The 16,576-nt window shown below is 43.5% G+C and overlaps 1 protein-coding gene across 1 annotated transcript; it reads left to right on the top strand.

Annotated features, from left to right (window-relative positions):
* The first annotated feature begins 4,154 nt into the window (after positions 1-4,154).
* Positions 4,155-7,153, top strand: LOC109311300. Its single transcript, XM_019536871.1, has 2 exons — positions 4,155-4,703; positions 6,138-7,153. The coding sequence occupies exons 1-2, from the start codon at positions 4,238-4,240 to the stop codon at positions 6,254-6,256; spliced, it is 585 nt and encodes a 194-aa protein (XP_019392416.1). The 5' UTR covers positions 4,155-4,237; the 3' UTR covers positions 6,257-7,153.
* Positions 7,154-16,576: the final 9,423 nt, after the last annotated feature.

The following is a 16,576-nucleotide window of genomic DNA, read 5'->3' as shown; positions in this document are numbered from 1 at the left end:
TTTTTTTTTTTTTTCCAAACAAGCCCCGCCCCCCAAACCAAGAAATGACCAGAAACCTCAACGTGTTGTGTGGGGCAGCGAGGCAGCCATCTCATAGCTCGTTCTATGCATTCTCATTTGTTCGGCAGCGAGGAGTGCCCAGCATGTGGGCATGGTTGTTGTACTCCATGAGCAGCAGTGTCTGACCACACCATGCCTGTACCCGTTTTGTCATGCTCCCTCCGTTTTCTGTGCTCCTTTTGTCAGTGAGAAGGAACAACTATAGTGCAGAAAAAGTAGGAATTACTTAAATTAATTTTTTGCTGCCTCATACTTCTTTCCTTTCCCTTTTTCAGGAATGATTCTCATGCCACAAAAAAAGGTTTTGTTGCTTCATCTTTCCCTCTTTTTGCTTATTCTTAGAGTAATCTCTATGACTGTGAGGCAGCCATGATCGTTCTTCTGATTGACAAGCTTAGGCCATTTTGGACTTCATTAGTAGGTTAATTAGCCATTTTCTGATCCATCTCCTGGGGTTGTTTGGGATTTAATATTGCAGTAGGACAGTAGATGCTCCATCTTTCCTAGACCCAGTCACTGCCTCTGACTGGCTGTCAACAAGCTATGTACCATGGGTAGAGACCACTCCTGTAGACTTAAGCAGGAAAACATGGACTAGGAGGAGATGCTCTCAGTGAAGTAGGTTTTCAGTGTGAGAACCTGAAACAGCCTGGACCTGGCCTATGTCCTCTGCTTGAAGGATCTCAGCTACTTGTTGTATTTAAAAACCAATGGCCTTTTCACTCAGTCAGTGGTCCACCTTGCAGCAATCTCTGCCTGCCACCCACCTTAGGTCAGTGGCTTTCAACCTTTTTTCATTTGCAGACCCCTAAAACATTTTGAATGGAGGTGCAGACCCTATTTGGATGGTAAGTGTGGGTATTTGCATACTTTTGATTGCTCATAGTCATATTTTATGGACCCCCTTAGACAGTCTTTGCACCTCCAGGGGTCTGTGGACCACAGATGGGAAATCACTGACTTAGGTAGCCCTTTTTTGTTCTTCCACACCATAGTACTGGAATGTCTCAGAAGTCTGCAGCATGGTTGGTTAGTTGCACTAGTCAGTTAATCTGCTTGGGATGTCAGTTTTATCCTCCTGATGCACCTGGGATGTACAAACCACTCTTTGAATGTTTGCTAGCTACAGGTAGAGGGGATCTCTACTAGCACATACTCGAGAAGAAAGTAGAGTTATGCACCCTGCAGGAAGAATGGCTTTTGAGACACTGTAGTTAGTCTGGATCTTGTTCTCTGCTTTCCCTGTCCATTTAATGGAGTGCTCCACTGCCAGTGGTTTTGAACTACAAGGGAACTGAGGGTGGTGGTAGTGGGCTACTAGATCTGTGCTTTGTCCTTCTGTGGGAACTGGAGGGGGCAGCTGGGCACAGGGCATATGCTCATCCTTAATGGACTTGAGCATGGGGCATATGCTTCTACAATGGGTTTCACACTTCTTTACCTACTGAGAGTTAAAGACTTCACTTGTAAGCCATTTACCACTATTTTAAAATTTGGAAGGATAGAAAAATGGACTTAAAATGAAAGACAGCTAAAAAATAGTACTTAGGTTGCTATTCCATTGGACATTTCACAGAACAATGGTAATACCAGCACTGTACAGACAGTGCCTTGTCTTGTACAGCAGTCTTATTTACAGGACAAACCAATTAAAGCAAAGTGCCCTTGCTTAATTTAAACCACCAGGGGAAAAGAACAAATACAGTCTTCCAAATGAATAGGCTAGTCAGTGATGAATGCATAATTAGCCAGACCCCCACCTTGTCATTTTATATGCAGGTAATCCCTGTGCCCCTTAAGAAAGTAATGAAGTCCAATTTAGGCATAGAAGTCTGCCAACAGTCAATTGCAGAAGTGAGTCTTAAAATTAATAGTCATTTAAAAGTAATACTAATGATTGTTGCTGTACAACTGTTTCCTTTGACACTGGCTGTTACTTTAAGTATGTATCAACCTCGTTATGCTGATTAAAACTGGCAGCGTCTCTTGTAGTCTAGTGACTCAAATTAGCAAATTTGACTGGAAACTTATGCACCTACTTCTGGGCAGGCAAAACAGATTGAACTGCAAAACTTAAGTGTTTAAAGCAAGGATTTAAAGTCTGCTTGATTGGGCGCTATTGACTATAAATCTAAATGCCATTTCACATTTTATTCACATCCGTTTTTCAGCATTTATCTTTGTGGGAGTTCAACCATTGCAAACATTTGAAAAAATATACAAAAGTCTAGTTTAAAAAATCTTGGCCTTTTGCAACTGTGAAAGCATTTATTCATCTACTGAATTATCCTCCTCAGAAGCAAGATCTTGGTGGTCCGTGTTTGGGAGAGATTAGACAATTTTTATGGGAGAGTCTACATACGCTGTATATTTTAAATTGATGACAGCACTGCCCAACAAAAACAAATGGATATTTTTTTTCTCTTGTTTTATTGTATAGGACCTAATGGATGTGGAGACAGTCTCATGTTTGTTGTAGGAGGCAGCTGGTTAAAGGTCTAACTATAAAGTTTTCTTATAAGACGCAAAGGTCCAACATTTGTGGTGGGTGTTTCTTCTATGTTGCATACAAAAGCAGTATTATATTCTCTGGTGTGCTTTTAGGCAAAACAGTTTCAAAAGACATAATTCAGTGTTTCATGAATTTGTTATTTAAGATTCCCCTCCCTTTTAATTCTAGTTTACTATGAAATCTGGAAACTGGGGAGAAGATTTGGAACCTGAAACATAATTTGTGGCTGAATTCCAGGGGCCCAAATTTTCCTTTTCATTTATAGGTGTGGTTGCTGCCTCGCAATGCTCTAAGTACAACAGGAGAAACGTTGCTCCTCCACGAATTCCACTGTTTTATTTTTCCATTCATTCTTCCTCCTCTTTTTTATGCTGCTGACCTGCATTGCAGGAGCTCTTAATTTTGCAATACAGTTTTACTGGAGCCTGCTTTCCGTATCCAGGTTGCCTTTCATCAGAAACGATTTTAAAAATAAAAGATGTAACCAAAGTGTTGCGTAGTACTGTCATTGACAGGGAAAATATTAGTTGGTTGTCAAGGATGTCTCCTTTACTGGTCTTCCCCTTGGACCTGAGCCAGGCTTGTGGCAGTTACTCTAATCAACACATCCTGCTCTAGCACTTCAGCTGCTTGAAACTATGACAAAACCAGAATCAGTCAAAACTTGCCCTCATTTTGTCAGCAAAACACAACAACTAACACCCAGTGCAGTTTTGAAGGACCAGATCATATATTTGCCAGGAAATTGGGGGCGGGAGGGAAACCTAGTCGACTTCTGCTCAGAGCATCTGGACTGGTTCCAACTGAGAACAAATTAAAACCAAGGAAATCAGCTTTTTCACACAGCCTTTGAGAGCTTGTATGCACTTAGGCAAAGCTGGCACTACTATTGACATCAAAGGCAATTTTGCTGGTAAGGTCAGTAGGGCTGAAGTCTTTCCTTTTGTGTTTCCATACCTAAAGTGCAAGTTACTAATATCTCCCAAGTTATCCTATACCTAAACTCCAGTCCCTTCAAATAAGGTGGGTTATAAAGGAAAGGGAAGTTGACTATTTCTGCAGCTATTGAGATTTGCAAGTCCTCCAATCACAGGCAGCCGGTTACAGGGTAAGTAGTTCCACCTGTTGGCTGGCTTCAGATTACAGCTGTTCTCAGAGGGATTTTCAGCTTTTGGGAAACACTAAATGGCCTTCTTCAAATGCAAAACTCCAGAACTCTTGGTTCTGAGATGATCCCTTTTATTAGACCAACTGGAAATCGCAAAAAAAAAAAAAAAAATTATCTTTTTCTGCAAGCTTTCGGGCATGCACGCTTTTTCCCTTCTTCAGGCTCAGGGAAAATTTAAAGATGATGTTAAAAAGTCCCCACAGGTAGAAAATAAACTTTAAATGCTTCTTTAAATACCATTTGCAACAACAGGCTGGCGAGGTGTGTGTGTGCTTGGGACAGATGAAGATGCATGTCTGCAGGGGAGACTCTTGTGTGGACCCTTTCTTCTCTGTTTCCTCTGTGAAGTGTCTGTAACTTGAGCCCAGGCTCCACTGACCCCTTTGTGCCTCTGTTTCCTTGGACACCAGAGGCAGGAAATAACTAGTACCAAACACAACGCACCGCAGCCGGATTCCAGCCTCCTGCTCCAGGACCAGGGCCCTCTGCCTGGGATCATGAAGGATCTACTGACCACACGAGACCAGGATTGCTGGAAGGAGTTGATTGAGAAGGAGTTATTCAGTAGAGTCGGCTGGAACACAAAATATAGGCAGAAATTTCCCAGGCTCCAGCCCTGCAGTGGTCCCAGGACGAAATGCTTTCTGCCAATTATCTTCTCCTCCAAGGAGCAGGAGGAAGGGAATCAGGGGGAGGAAACTGGTTTCAAGAAAAATGGGATAAGCCATCAAGAGAGGCAGCCAAAGGATGTCAGCCTTCCCAGGAAGCAGGAAGAGGGGGTTCAGGAGCCCCTTCTTCCTGAGATGAGACCTGCATCCCCTGGAACAATGCGTCTGCTGTACCAGGGCATATCCCGGGAGGGCAAAGGGAGGCACCTGTATCTGCAGGAGAGAAAGCAGAAGAGCCCAGAGGATAAATTCTCTTATCCAGTGCTGTCATCCTGGGAGTATGGCTGGCGCTTAGGTAAGGTGGAAAGTTCCTTGTAGAATAATTGTGTTGGATGAAAATCCAGCCAGGAGTAATGTTGTTCAGTTTCTTTCTCCTCTTTCCTACCCTGCTGGTTTAGTCCCCCTGGACTACAGCCATAAAAATAAAAAGGGTTAACTCTTACTTTGTTTCCCTTGAGTTATTAGTGCATCTCCATGGCTCCGGTTTCACTAGTGTCAACGCACAGGCTTAACTTTGGTCTCCTGAACAGGCCTGTTGGTGTCTTTGGGATAACTTAGTTGAATAGTGTACGTTTATAGTGCCAGGGCATAATTATTACATATGACTTATTTAATTTGCCTGGTGCCTAACCTGCTTTTTTTGGGGGGAGGGGAGAAGGTGGGTGGGTGTGTCTTTACAGGCAGTCCTTGGACTTGCGACACAATTGGTTCCTGAAAACCACATCTTAAATCAAAACGTTGTAACTTGGAACCAATTTTCTCACAAGAAACAATGTTATAAATGGGGGATTAGTTCGTGAACAAAAGCCCAATACCCTATTTTCACCCAGAATTTTGGACTTCCTTGAGGTGACTTTGCTGGACCTTTTGAAGGGCTTTTGGCTGGAGTCTTCTCAGGAGTCTTGGCTGCAGGTTTTTCCGGAGTCTTGTCTGCTTGCTTAAAGAAAGTGTCTAAGGAAGTTTGGACAGATGTTCTCCGGGGAGATGGTGACACAGCAAACTTGTTTGCTGGCGTGGCGTGGCATCACGTTGGATCAAGCGTTGTAAAGTTGAAACTAACATCAAAGTTGAAACAAGGTGTCAATTTATATCACTGTAAGTGCGAAATGTTGTAACTCAGAATGTTGTAAGTCGAGGACTGCCTGTATTTAAAAAAAAATTAGTTGTTCAATTTTGCTGAAAACTGTAGCAAAATAGCAGTTATTTCAGGGTATGCCTGGGATCCAAAACAAGACTAATGTGCCTTTAGGAAAGGGTACTGGGTGTGGGCCTCTTCCTCTTCCTGGCTAGGATCCCAGCCAATAACAGGAGGAGGAGGCAATCTACTTAGGGCTGCAGTGCAGTATGGTGTTTCCTCCTGCAGGCTGAATTCCTCCATGCTTTCATGCTACATTAAAAACAAAAACAAAAAAACCCATATAGTAAGTACCTCTCTGGAAGCTTGCAAAAGTCAGGATATCCAGAGGCACATATCTCACTTTTACCTAATTAATATTCCAGATTGTGACTGTCGCAAGCTGGGGAAATCAACTAATGTATAACCTGCTCTGTACAAAATAGGCAAGGGGGGTCCTGAGCACAGTTTTTGAGGTGCTGGTTTCATGGGAGTGAAGGATATTCAGCTTTATGATGTAGGGTTAGGCCTGGTATGTAAAGGCAAATTTATGTTATCAGTGTGACTATCAGACTGTTTAATGTATTAAAATAATCGCATATTCTTATTTTTCAGGAGGCTTTGTTACAGAAGGCAAGGCTCCAACACATGCCAAGTCTAGAATTGTAAGGGATACTTTCTACATCAAGAATGGAATCTTCCACCATCCATCAAAAAGTGACAAGTTATCGTGAGCTTTGATGTTTGCTGTGTATATTAGTAATGCAGAACTGTGGGCTTGTTGCCTAGCAGGGCTGTTTGTTTTTAAGTCAAGTTATGCAAACTCTGTAACGATTTCCTCCTTTAATTGCCCATTCTGTGGGAAAGAAGTTTTAAGTTTTCTTACTCAGACCCTCCTCTACTTACTACATAATTTAACTTTCAAACTTATTTTAAATGCACTTTTTGGATTTACTTGCGTGTGCCAGATAAATTGTGTGTCTTGGTTTGATAAGAAACCATAGGTTTTCCTCTGCTGCTTTGTTTTTATTTGTCCTGTTTAAAGACTCTACAGATGAATGAGTCTAGAGGTTACTTGTGTAGAGCTAAGCAACAGGCACCGAGTCAAACAACGCTCATTCAGGAAAAGACGTAATACATTTGTAGGTAGTAAAATGTCTAAACTAAATATTCTGTGTCATTTTATATAGTGTCTAATATACCAACAAATAACCTCAGGCTTTCACTGCAATTTAGTAGTCACTTGAAGTCTCCTTTAATGTCTTTCCAGGGCTATAAATGACTAGAGAACCTAACAGTTGTGGGGTGTCCAAAGATCAGTAGCTTCTAAAACAACACCATATTTTACCCTTAGATGACTCTGATGTAAACATGGGAGTCTGAAACCATGAGTTTTCATCTCTTTCCGATACTTAATTTCTTTCCAATTTTGGGCTAGTTACTTAGCTGTTATGTCCATGTTTGTGAAAGCACTTGAGGAATGAAACACAGTTAACTCTTTTTAACACAGCATCTGATGAAGTAAACTTACAAAAGCTTATGGTGCACATCTCTGATTTCATTGGTCTGTAATTTGCAAATCTACTCTACCTTGTGCCCAGCTCTTTTTTGTCATTAAAATCAGTCCTCCTTAGAAGCCTTCATTTCTTTTAAATCAATGCCTTTCAACAGTTCATGAAATATCTTTTACCTTTTTCACCGTTTCTTCAGCTTCTGTCCTGATTCTAGCTTTCATATAGCCATCTTATCCTGTGCTCTTTCCCGCACAAGAAGAGAGGCCAGAGTGCTTCCAGGGTGGCACAAAAAATTATACAGAGGAGAGGGCCCAAGTCACAGTGAAGGATACTTTGAGTTGCATTAGCTCTAGACTGGATTTTTGCTTAGCAAGTTCGAAGTCAGTCAAGGGTATTGTACAAGGCCACTAATTTCTTGCCCCATACCTAGGTCTTCCCACACCTCCTCATACTCCTCGTGCTCATGCTCCTTATACCTTCAGGGTGCCACCAGAGGAGGAGGGTAAGCTGATGCTATAAAATTGGCAGCCTCAGCCCTATCCATGCCTACACCCTGTCTATATCCACCCCAGTCAGGTTTACTAGACCTGAATCACTTTGTCACTGTCTTGGGCAGTCAGCCCTCAATCCTTGTTTATTGGTGATATAGACTTATGATTTAGAATTGGTGATAGGGACTTATGTACTCAGTAAGAATCAATCTGCTGCTACAGACCAACTGTTGATGGTCTTCATCTATCTCTGCACCTTTGTTTCCTCAGGAAACCACTGCATATTGTGCTAACCCTCAAATGATAATGCTGAAGCACAAACAGTAAAACTGTGCCTCAAGCACAAAAGCAGCTAAGGAATCTCTGTGGGGTCCAGTAATTAGGGGAAGGAAGAACAGCAAATAATATTCTGCAAGAAATAGCTTGGAAAAGTTCTTATGCTGGGCTCTGTAGTGTGAATGGTATTCTGTACCTACCCCAGATGTGTCTGCGCCATTGGAAAAAATTTGCTGGTACTAACGCCTGTCTGGAAAGGTCAAACTTCCTGGTTCATATTAGTGAATGCTTATTTTAAAATGAACTTTCCCCATGTGACGGTAACTCAAAGATATGAAAACATCTTAACTAAACATTTATTAATATGCACTGTGAAGCCTTTTATTTCAAGGGAAATGTATGAATCTCCCAAAGTTTCCCTGCACTGTGCACCCCAGCATGAACAGGGAAAACGACTACCCAGCATTCTTTCTGTCGTTCCTTGAAGCACCACAGGTCAATGCCAAGGCCCCCCTCAGAGCCCAACAGGAAATAGCCTGATCTACCAAAGCAATTTGTCATTAAAAGTCTACGACAGTAATTAATAATCAATAGGCTGATTCTTTTGAAAGGTTATCAAAATAGTTCTGTTGGAGTAAAAAATCTGTTTCTTGCCAAATATTCATTTTAAGTTAATGATACTTTACAAGGACCCTTTGGGAACACGTCTTTAAAGTATACTTTAGAATTGTCAGACTTATATTTTACATTCATAGCTGTGCACATACGTCTGCATGTTTTGAATGGTATAGGGTTATACAAAGTTATTGCTGTCACCAAGTCTATCAACTTTCCGAGGACTTATACCTTGCTTAACTCTCAATTAATTTTAGGAGGGTAACATTCAGGTTTTTCATAACATAAAGAAAAGGCAAATCTATCTGATATTACTTTGTTAAAAAAGGGTGGGAGAGTATATAGAAGAGGAGGCATATGAACAGATATTTGGGAGTTCTTTAGCATTCTTTAACTGTTTAAGGTCCCAGTACTGCAAATACTGACACGTGATTAATTTAAAGCATGCGTGCAGTCCCATTAACAGTACTGGAGTTCAGTGTGAATAACTGTCTGACAAAATGACACCCTTTTTCTTAATCACTGTATCATACCTTAAATAGAGGTTTCTGGTTCCATTGCCAGTATGTAAATTCCTATTTCTAAATTGCTATTCTTGTTGACCTATATTGTAAAATACAATGCAGGCATTAACATCTGAGAACATGAAAATACTCTATTTACAATTATATTTTATATGTAAGCCCTCAGTGGTGGTGGTTTTTATTTAAAATAGCAAGTAAACCAAGCCTGTGTACGGAAAGAAAATAAATAGTTTTATGATAAATAATAATGAAAGGGTTGCTTTAATTAACCCTTTAGGCTAAGTACAGATGGTCAAAAAGCCTAAGGCTGAATCGATTCAGTCTTTGCAGGTCAGTCTAAGCTGTAGAGGTTAAACTGAGAAACAATTGGACAGACATTTGGTTTTGATTCAGGAAATGCAGCCCCATGCCTGCAGTGGCGCAGGGCAGATGCTGGGGGGCACTAGAGCATGGCTGTCTGGCATGTAGCCCACATGAGCTGTATGTTTGCTTCCTCTTCCTGCTGCCCCCAAGCTCTATGGGCTTTGGAGTCCAGAATCACGGTAGCAGGACTTTGCAGGGTTGCTTATCACTTCCTGCTTCCAGGTGCCGCTAGGATTTGTGGTCCACAGTTGCACCCAGCAGTAAGTTTTTAGCAGGGCAGGGCAACTCTGTATTTGGGGGAAGGGAAGTTTAACCCCCCTCCCTGGCCCCAGACACCAGCCAGGGTTTGCCAGAAAAGGGGGGCAGTCCCTGCCTCTTCCCCCTCCCCCCAACCCTTCTCTGCTGGAGCAGACAGCACAGCCAAGCCCAGGGCTGGAAAGCATGCTGGGATGTTGAGGGAGTGATTTAACCTGAACCAGGAAGGGGTCTGGGACAGAAGTTTCATAAACCAGTTTGACCCAAATCAGCCATTTTGAAACTTGTTTATGTGCACTGAGCTTTTGTTCTGTTACAGGTTTAAACCAAATTCTGATGACTTAAACTGGTTTATGTGTAACTTCTGTCCCTAGCCTTAAAAATAGAGCTTGATTAGCATGTGTGCAGTAACACATTGGTGTTTCGTGTGAAGAACTCCAGATAAAAGTCACAAGTTCAAAGAGACTGACAGATATATTTAGTCGTGTTTGAGTAATGTGTGTTGTTAGGGCGTCCCCTTGTGGCACTGTTGGGGGGATTTTTTTTGCCAGGAGGGTGGGGTGGTTTGATAGGACTTTTGCTACAGCCTAATTGCATCTATTTAAAAGCTAAATAGAGAATCCCTAAGGCATTGGGACTCTCCAGAAAAAAACATGGAGGGGCAGGGAATACCTCAAGATTTTCCTCCCAGGATACTTCTGAATTCTGCTGGCAAGTGTTGCTTCTGGCAAACACTGCTGCTGGTGGAAGCAGGAGACTGTTGTAAAAGCCAGCAGATCCTGAGAGCTCTGCATGGAGGTCAGGGATATCTGAAAGGAGGCCTTGCCACCACCACATTGTCTGCAGTTGTCTGCATGGCTCCTATGGAGAGACAGGCAGTGCTTTTTTTGCACCATGATACCAAGTCAGCACCTCCTTAAAGTAGCTATCATTGCTTGCAGTAGCCCTCTCGGGAGTTAATACAAGCTGTAGAAAGAGGATACCCAGTCTTGATACACGCCTGATGTGACCTCACCAAAGATCTAGGAGAAAAAGGATTTCTAGTTCCTGATGTGCAGGCTTTTAGGAGTGTGCAAAGCGGGCTGTATTCGATTCGGATTTGGCCCAGTTCAGGGGGCAGTGATTCGATTTGCTGATTCGGATCACTGTCCCGACAGATTCGATTTGGTCAAATCTGAAGATTCGATTCTGATTTGGAGTATCAGCAATTCAGCCATATTCAGTTTTATATTAGCGCAGTGCAAGATTTCAATGGGTGTTTCGTTCTGAAGCTGTTTCCACGCATTTGGAGCTCAAAACAGCAAAACCAAAATAGCAAAATCGAAATGAAATGAAAGGCTATGAAACAGCTTTGAAACAAAATGAGGGCACTCAAAACATTTCAAAAGTTTCAAAAAGTTTCGAGTTTTGAAACCCGGGCTTGCTTGCAGCTGAACAGAAATTAGGGAGGGAGGGGGAAGAAGGGGAAAGGGCTAATCTAATATTTACATGTGTAGCTGGCCAGTGACTGATCCTTCCCTGAGTTCCCTTCCAATCCCAGTGCTCTGGGGGAGGGATGGAAAAACTGCATAAAAAGCATTGTTTGAACTGAGCTTTCTCTGTGCCTTGGGGTCAGTTTACTGAGCTGTGTCTTTCAGCAGCTCAGCAGTATCAGCACCTATGCACCTATCTCCTTGAAACCCAGAAGGCTTCATGGTTTCAGCAGGGGCTGCTGAGACATGCCTGCTGTTTTCACCCTGTTCCTCCTTAACACACACATGTGACACAAGTTTTGCTTGTCAGCACTTTGAGGTGCAGTTTCCCAGAAACCTTAAAGCTTGGCAGGCTTTGTGGCCTCAGCAGGGGCTACCATCCCTGATGTTTTCATTCAAATCAGGAAAGAAATGACAAAGTTATAGGCACTTTCATGATTCCCTATTATAGCCTATGGGCTAAACGTCAAAACACGTTGAAACAGCAAGGAAAAAGCAAAACAGTTTCAATGAAACAAAACTAAACAATGCTTCAAAACAGTGAAATGAAACACTGTTCCTTAAAAATGGCAAAATGGAAGTTGAAGTGAAACGGTGCTGTTTCACACAGCCCTACTTTAAAGGTTTTTTCTACATACCTTGAGGTACCAGGCACGGCTCGTGAATGCTGAGATGGTGGGGCAGATGGAGCATCCCACAGGAGCATGGGATGGCCCCCTGCATGCTTGGTGGTAGCACCCCCCACCCCTGTGCCCTCCCAGCTTGGCAATTGGCTGTGGGGGGACTCCAGGTATCCTCCCAGACCCAGGAGGCACCAGTTGCCAACCTGAGGGATCGGTGGGGTCCCCTGTGTGCTTCGCGGTGGACCTGGAAGTGGACCAATGCTTCTGTTCCACTTCCAGGTCCACTGCTGAGTGCACAGGGGACCTACCTCCCTGTGCTGCCATGGGATGCTCCATCCACCCCACCATCTCAGCATTCATGAGCTGTGCCTGGTACCTTGAGGTATGTAGAAAAAACATATTAAGCTGTCTATGGCCAAATCACTGAATCTTTCCAAATCAATTCAGAGGCTTCTGATTCGATTCAGAGAGATTAATTTCTGATTCGATTCGGATTCAGAGATTTGGCTGCCAAATCGGGCCGAATCTCCTCCAAACTGAATCAGCAGCTGAAGCTTCACGCATCCCTACAAGCTTTGTGTGAGCCTTGAGGTAAGTGTCCTCCCTCTTTCTCCCCCCACCCCGTGATGGGCACATTGCAGTGGTTTAGGTACACAACAGTACAGGGGAAATGTGCATAAAACGTATTTTCACTGAATGACGTTTTTCAATACCCCTGTGAACATTTCAGTTAACGAAGTTGAAGCCTTATTTCACATCCTACATAAGACTAACCTATTTAGTGTCTAGGCTCAAAATGTTGGTGATCAAAATACTAACTCAGGCAGCAATATCTTTCAGCCCGGTGAAGACGTAATGAATGCAAAATTAAGCTTGAATTAAAATTGTTTTTCACAGAGCATTTACAAGGAAAGGTTGAAGCCCAGGGCAATGTCTTGGATTTACTGAATCTATGATTTTTGTCTTTGACTTCATTGGAGCCCAGATTTGACCGGAGGTTTTTCTTCAAGGTAATGAGCATTTTTTCCATTGTTCATTGAATGAACAAAAGTGAGTGCTCTGTTGTTCTTATTCAGCTAGTTATGCAGCATGCCAAGTAAGATTCTTATCTGATGACATACAGCTGCTCCCACCATTTGCTCTATCCTGCCAGTGCATATTTCTGTGGACTGTTTCCAGTCTCAGATGTGTGAACAGATTTTTAAAATGGTCACTCACAGTATGTTTCCTTGTTAAATACTCTGTGGACAGTAAGTAAATAGGGCAAGAGCCAAAAAATTGTCATTCTTTGGTTCCAAAACTCATTCATAGTCACTGAGCAGAGAGATGCTTTAGAGGTCAGGTGTACTGCACCAAAACAGACAACCTCTGTGGTTTGTGTAGTTGACTGTATAAAGTGTAATTGGTACAAAGAAGTATCCGGTGTGACATATGTACCTGCCAGCTACAGGTGATATTCAAGGTTAACAATAAAAATGTTCTTCTTTTGTGTGGTCAGGTTGCCTGCCTATGCTACTGCCACCTGGAAACAGAGGAAATATATGCTGGAGTGAGAAGGCACTACGGTGGCAATCTGTCCAGAGCAGGTTGTATCATTAAAAATGTCATTGCCGTTTATGAGTCAGGGGTGTATTTGGTAGCTGTGTTGGTCTGAGACAAAAAGACATATACAAAAAACTAGAACTCTTGGTTCCAAAATGATACTTTTTATTAGACCCACTGGAAAATGGCAAGAAAATTGTCCTTTTCTGCAAGCTTTCAGGATCAAAATCCCTTTGTCAGTTTATTTCCTACCTATGGGGACTTTTTACCATCTTGTACCATCTACACTTTTCCCAGAGCCTGACGAACGGACTTTGATCCTGAAAGCTTGCAGAAAACTACAATTTTCTTGCCATTTTCCAGTTGGTCTAATAAAAGGTATCATTTTGGAACCAAGAGTTCTAGTTTTTTGTATGTCTCATTGCAGTTTATCTCACTAAGTGCCAAATAGAGATTTGCAACAGTGCCACAAGGGGATGCCCTAACAACACAATTTTACTCAAGCACAACTAAATATACCTAGAGATGTGTGGTATGGGGGAAAAAAAAAGAAACAAAGAAAGAAAAAAGAAAATTGGCATATCCTAAACAGGATGGAGTATTTGCAAACAGAGAATGAAAATGCTTGTAACAATTGCCTATGGATTGGGAAGAAGGGAAATTGTAAGGCTGATTTTCAGATTTCTTTTACTTTTTTGAAGTGATTCCATCTTATGCTCTCCTGTTTCTCAGCATTTTGGTAAATGGAGAAAGCAGCAGTCAGAATGTGCCTTGGGCCCATGTAGTAAATGCCACATTAATGGAAATAGCAAAACAAACTGCTGCTAATCAGCATATATTCGACTATTTCAGTGCAGTATCAGTGTTGCAGAAGTTTGCAATATGGCCCACCAACAGCAGCAGGTCCATCAGTTATCTTTTCTGACTGAAGCAACTATTTAAAGCCTTCATTCAACAAGGCTTTTCCTTTTTGGAAACCATGATCAATATCCAAGATGGCAAAATTTAAACCACCATATACAAGAAACCCCCAGACGAAACATATATTATCTATACAGAGCCAGTGATCACCCTAAACACACCAAGAAAGCTATAATTTGCAGCCAAACTCTCTGATACCACCACATTTGCAGCAAGGAGCATACCCATGATCGCCACCTCACAAATCTCAAAAGGGCCTTCAGCCAACAAGGACACTCCTCAAGAGAGAGAGATCACACTTTTGAAAGAGCCACCCAGATACCACATGAAGATTTGCTGCAGTATGAAAAGAAAATCCCCACAAATTGCACACCATTAGTTATGACATATCACCCTTCCCTGGAACCTACACAGAAAATCTTCAAACAATTGCAACCCATGCTAGAAGAAGACCCCATTCTTAAAGAGATCTTTCCAGAGCTACCCATCCTAGCTTTTAAACAAAACCGAACCTCACTAACTTCATCACCAGAAGTAAACTCCCTACGATCCAAACCACAGCCACTGGATCCAGACTATGCCAGGACAAAAGAATGCAAAACCTGCCAACACATCTCCACCACCCCCACAATTACTACATCCCACAACAGAACCATCACCGTTCCCGGATCTCACACCTGTACCTCCAGAAATGTAATATATCTCATCCAGTGCTCCAAATGCCTTGACAGAAAATAGGTAGGAGAAACAAAACAACAACTGCGCGCCAGAATGAATGCACACCGGCAATCAATCAAAGACAAGAATACCTGTGGGTGCCCACTTCTTGCAGGACATTCACTCCCTCTCTGATCTCTCAGTTCTAACTCTCAAAGGGGACTTACAAAATACCTTTCGTCGTGGAGCCTATGAACTTTCTATATAGAAAGGGCTTAGTCTGTCTGGCTGTCTGTGTGTCTGTCTTTAATGCTTTTGGCTAACTGCGCATGTGCCACCAAGAGGGCAAGTGGTGATTGGCTGCGGGGGCCCAAGTTCAAGCTGGTGCTGGGGAAGTTTGTGGTGGCGGTGAACACGCCCCAGCCGCCCGAGCAGCAGGGCTTCCCAATGTACCCTGCCTGAGGGCAAAGGGTGGGGTCACGGAGGTGGCACCCCACCCTGCTGCCCATTCCTGCCACCCCGGAGGTGAAAGGGGGTGGTCACAGAGGAGGGGAGGAGAGTGGGGCAGGGGGAGGCAAAGGGAGAGGTGACAGGGGCAGCTTTTGCAGGGCTGGGCAGTGGCGGGGAAGGGGAGTGAGGTAGGAGCCCAGACAACAGCAAGCAGGAAGGGGGAGGCAGCAGGCAGGAAGGGAGGCTGGCCTGGGTGGGCACACGGTGGGGGGAAGTGAAGGCGGGGGGGTCATGATGGTGGCTGTTGTTGGAGCTGGGTGGTAAGGAGTGAAGGAAGGGAAAGAAGTGGGGAGGGGAGGAGGGGGTCATAGTGGCGGTGCCCCCCACTGTCTGGCCCCGACAAAAGCCGGTAGGGAGGGGGAGGAAAGGAGGGGATCCGGGGGGAAGCCCCACTGTGAGGTGGAGGTGGGTGAGGGGAAGAAGCCCCTGCACCAAAAGCTGGAGGAGGTGGCAGCGGAGGGAGTCTTTACATGTCTGACTTTGAAGGGTGAATGGGGAGCGAGAGGGAGGGCATGTAAACACTCCCTGAAATCCATCTATCTTGATGGGCAAGTAGCTAGTTGTTTCCTAAATCTACTGGATACTAAAACATAGACTCAATATTGACAGTGGTTTTATGGCACATTATAACCTGCCTAACATCTGATTCACCGGGTACCTGCCAAATCTGACCTCTTACATTCTTCTTTTCCCCCACCTTTTCTCCCCTCCCCTCCCTTTCCCTATTTTTCTGCCCTTTGTCTTCCTAATTTTCAACTATTTCCTTTTTCATAGATAGCCTCTTTTTTACCTTGTGTTACTATCACTGGGCTGTCTCCCTTTTGCCTTTCCCCCCCTGCTTTTTCTACCCCTCCCCTTCCCTGTTTTACCTTTTGTCTTTCTAATTTCTACCCATGGGTGACTGGTGCTTCCTAATACTGGGGGGCACTGATCACTGACTAAGGGGTGAGGGGTGGAGGGGAAGCGGCATGCTTCCATGCATATCCCACGGCCGGGCAGCAAGGCACATGGCACTGTGCCACACTGTTTCCAAAGGCCGAAGCAGGCAGAGCCCAGCTTGCTTCACAGCGGCAGCCCGCCCTTGCCCCATGCGAAGATCTCGGGGAGGTGGGTGGGGTTGAAGTAAAAAAAACTCTCTCGGTTCGTTTCTTTGGAGGCTCAATGAATATTAATGATCCTTCAGGCACACATTGTTGGTGATACAAAAGGGTATATATTTGCAAATAGGGTCAGAGAGAGAGACAAAAGATCAAACGCTCTGCCCGCGGAGAACACCCATCAGTTGGCTTTT

This window comes from Crocodylus porosus, unplaced genomic scaffold (assembly GCF_001723895.1).
Source record: "Crocodylus porosus isolate Cpor-Errol unplaced genomic scaffold, CroPor_comp1, whole genome shotgun sequence".
In the NCBI taxonomy this organism is placed as follows: domain Eukaryota; kingdom Metazoa; phylum Chordata; order Crocodylia; family Crocodylidae; genus Crocodylus; species Crocodylus porosus.
The sequence above is the reverse complement of the archived record's forward strand: the minus strand, read 5'-3'. Positions and strand labels throughout refer to the sequence as shown.

Bases quoted from the DNA above. Each gene is read 5' to 3' on its own strand.
- LOC109311300 (XM_019536871.1), top strand. From the start codon at position 4,238: ATGAAGGATCTACTGACCACACGAGACCAGGATTGCTGGAAGGAGTTG. The intron at 4,704-6,137 runs GTAAGGTGGAAA...CTTATTTTTCAG, and splicing joins GGAGTATGGCTGGCGCTTAG to GAGGCTTTGTTACAGAAGGC.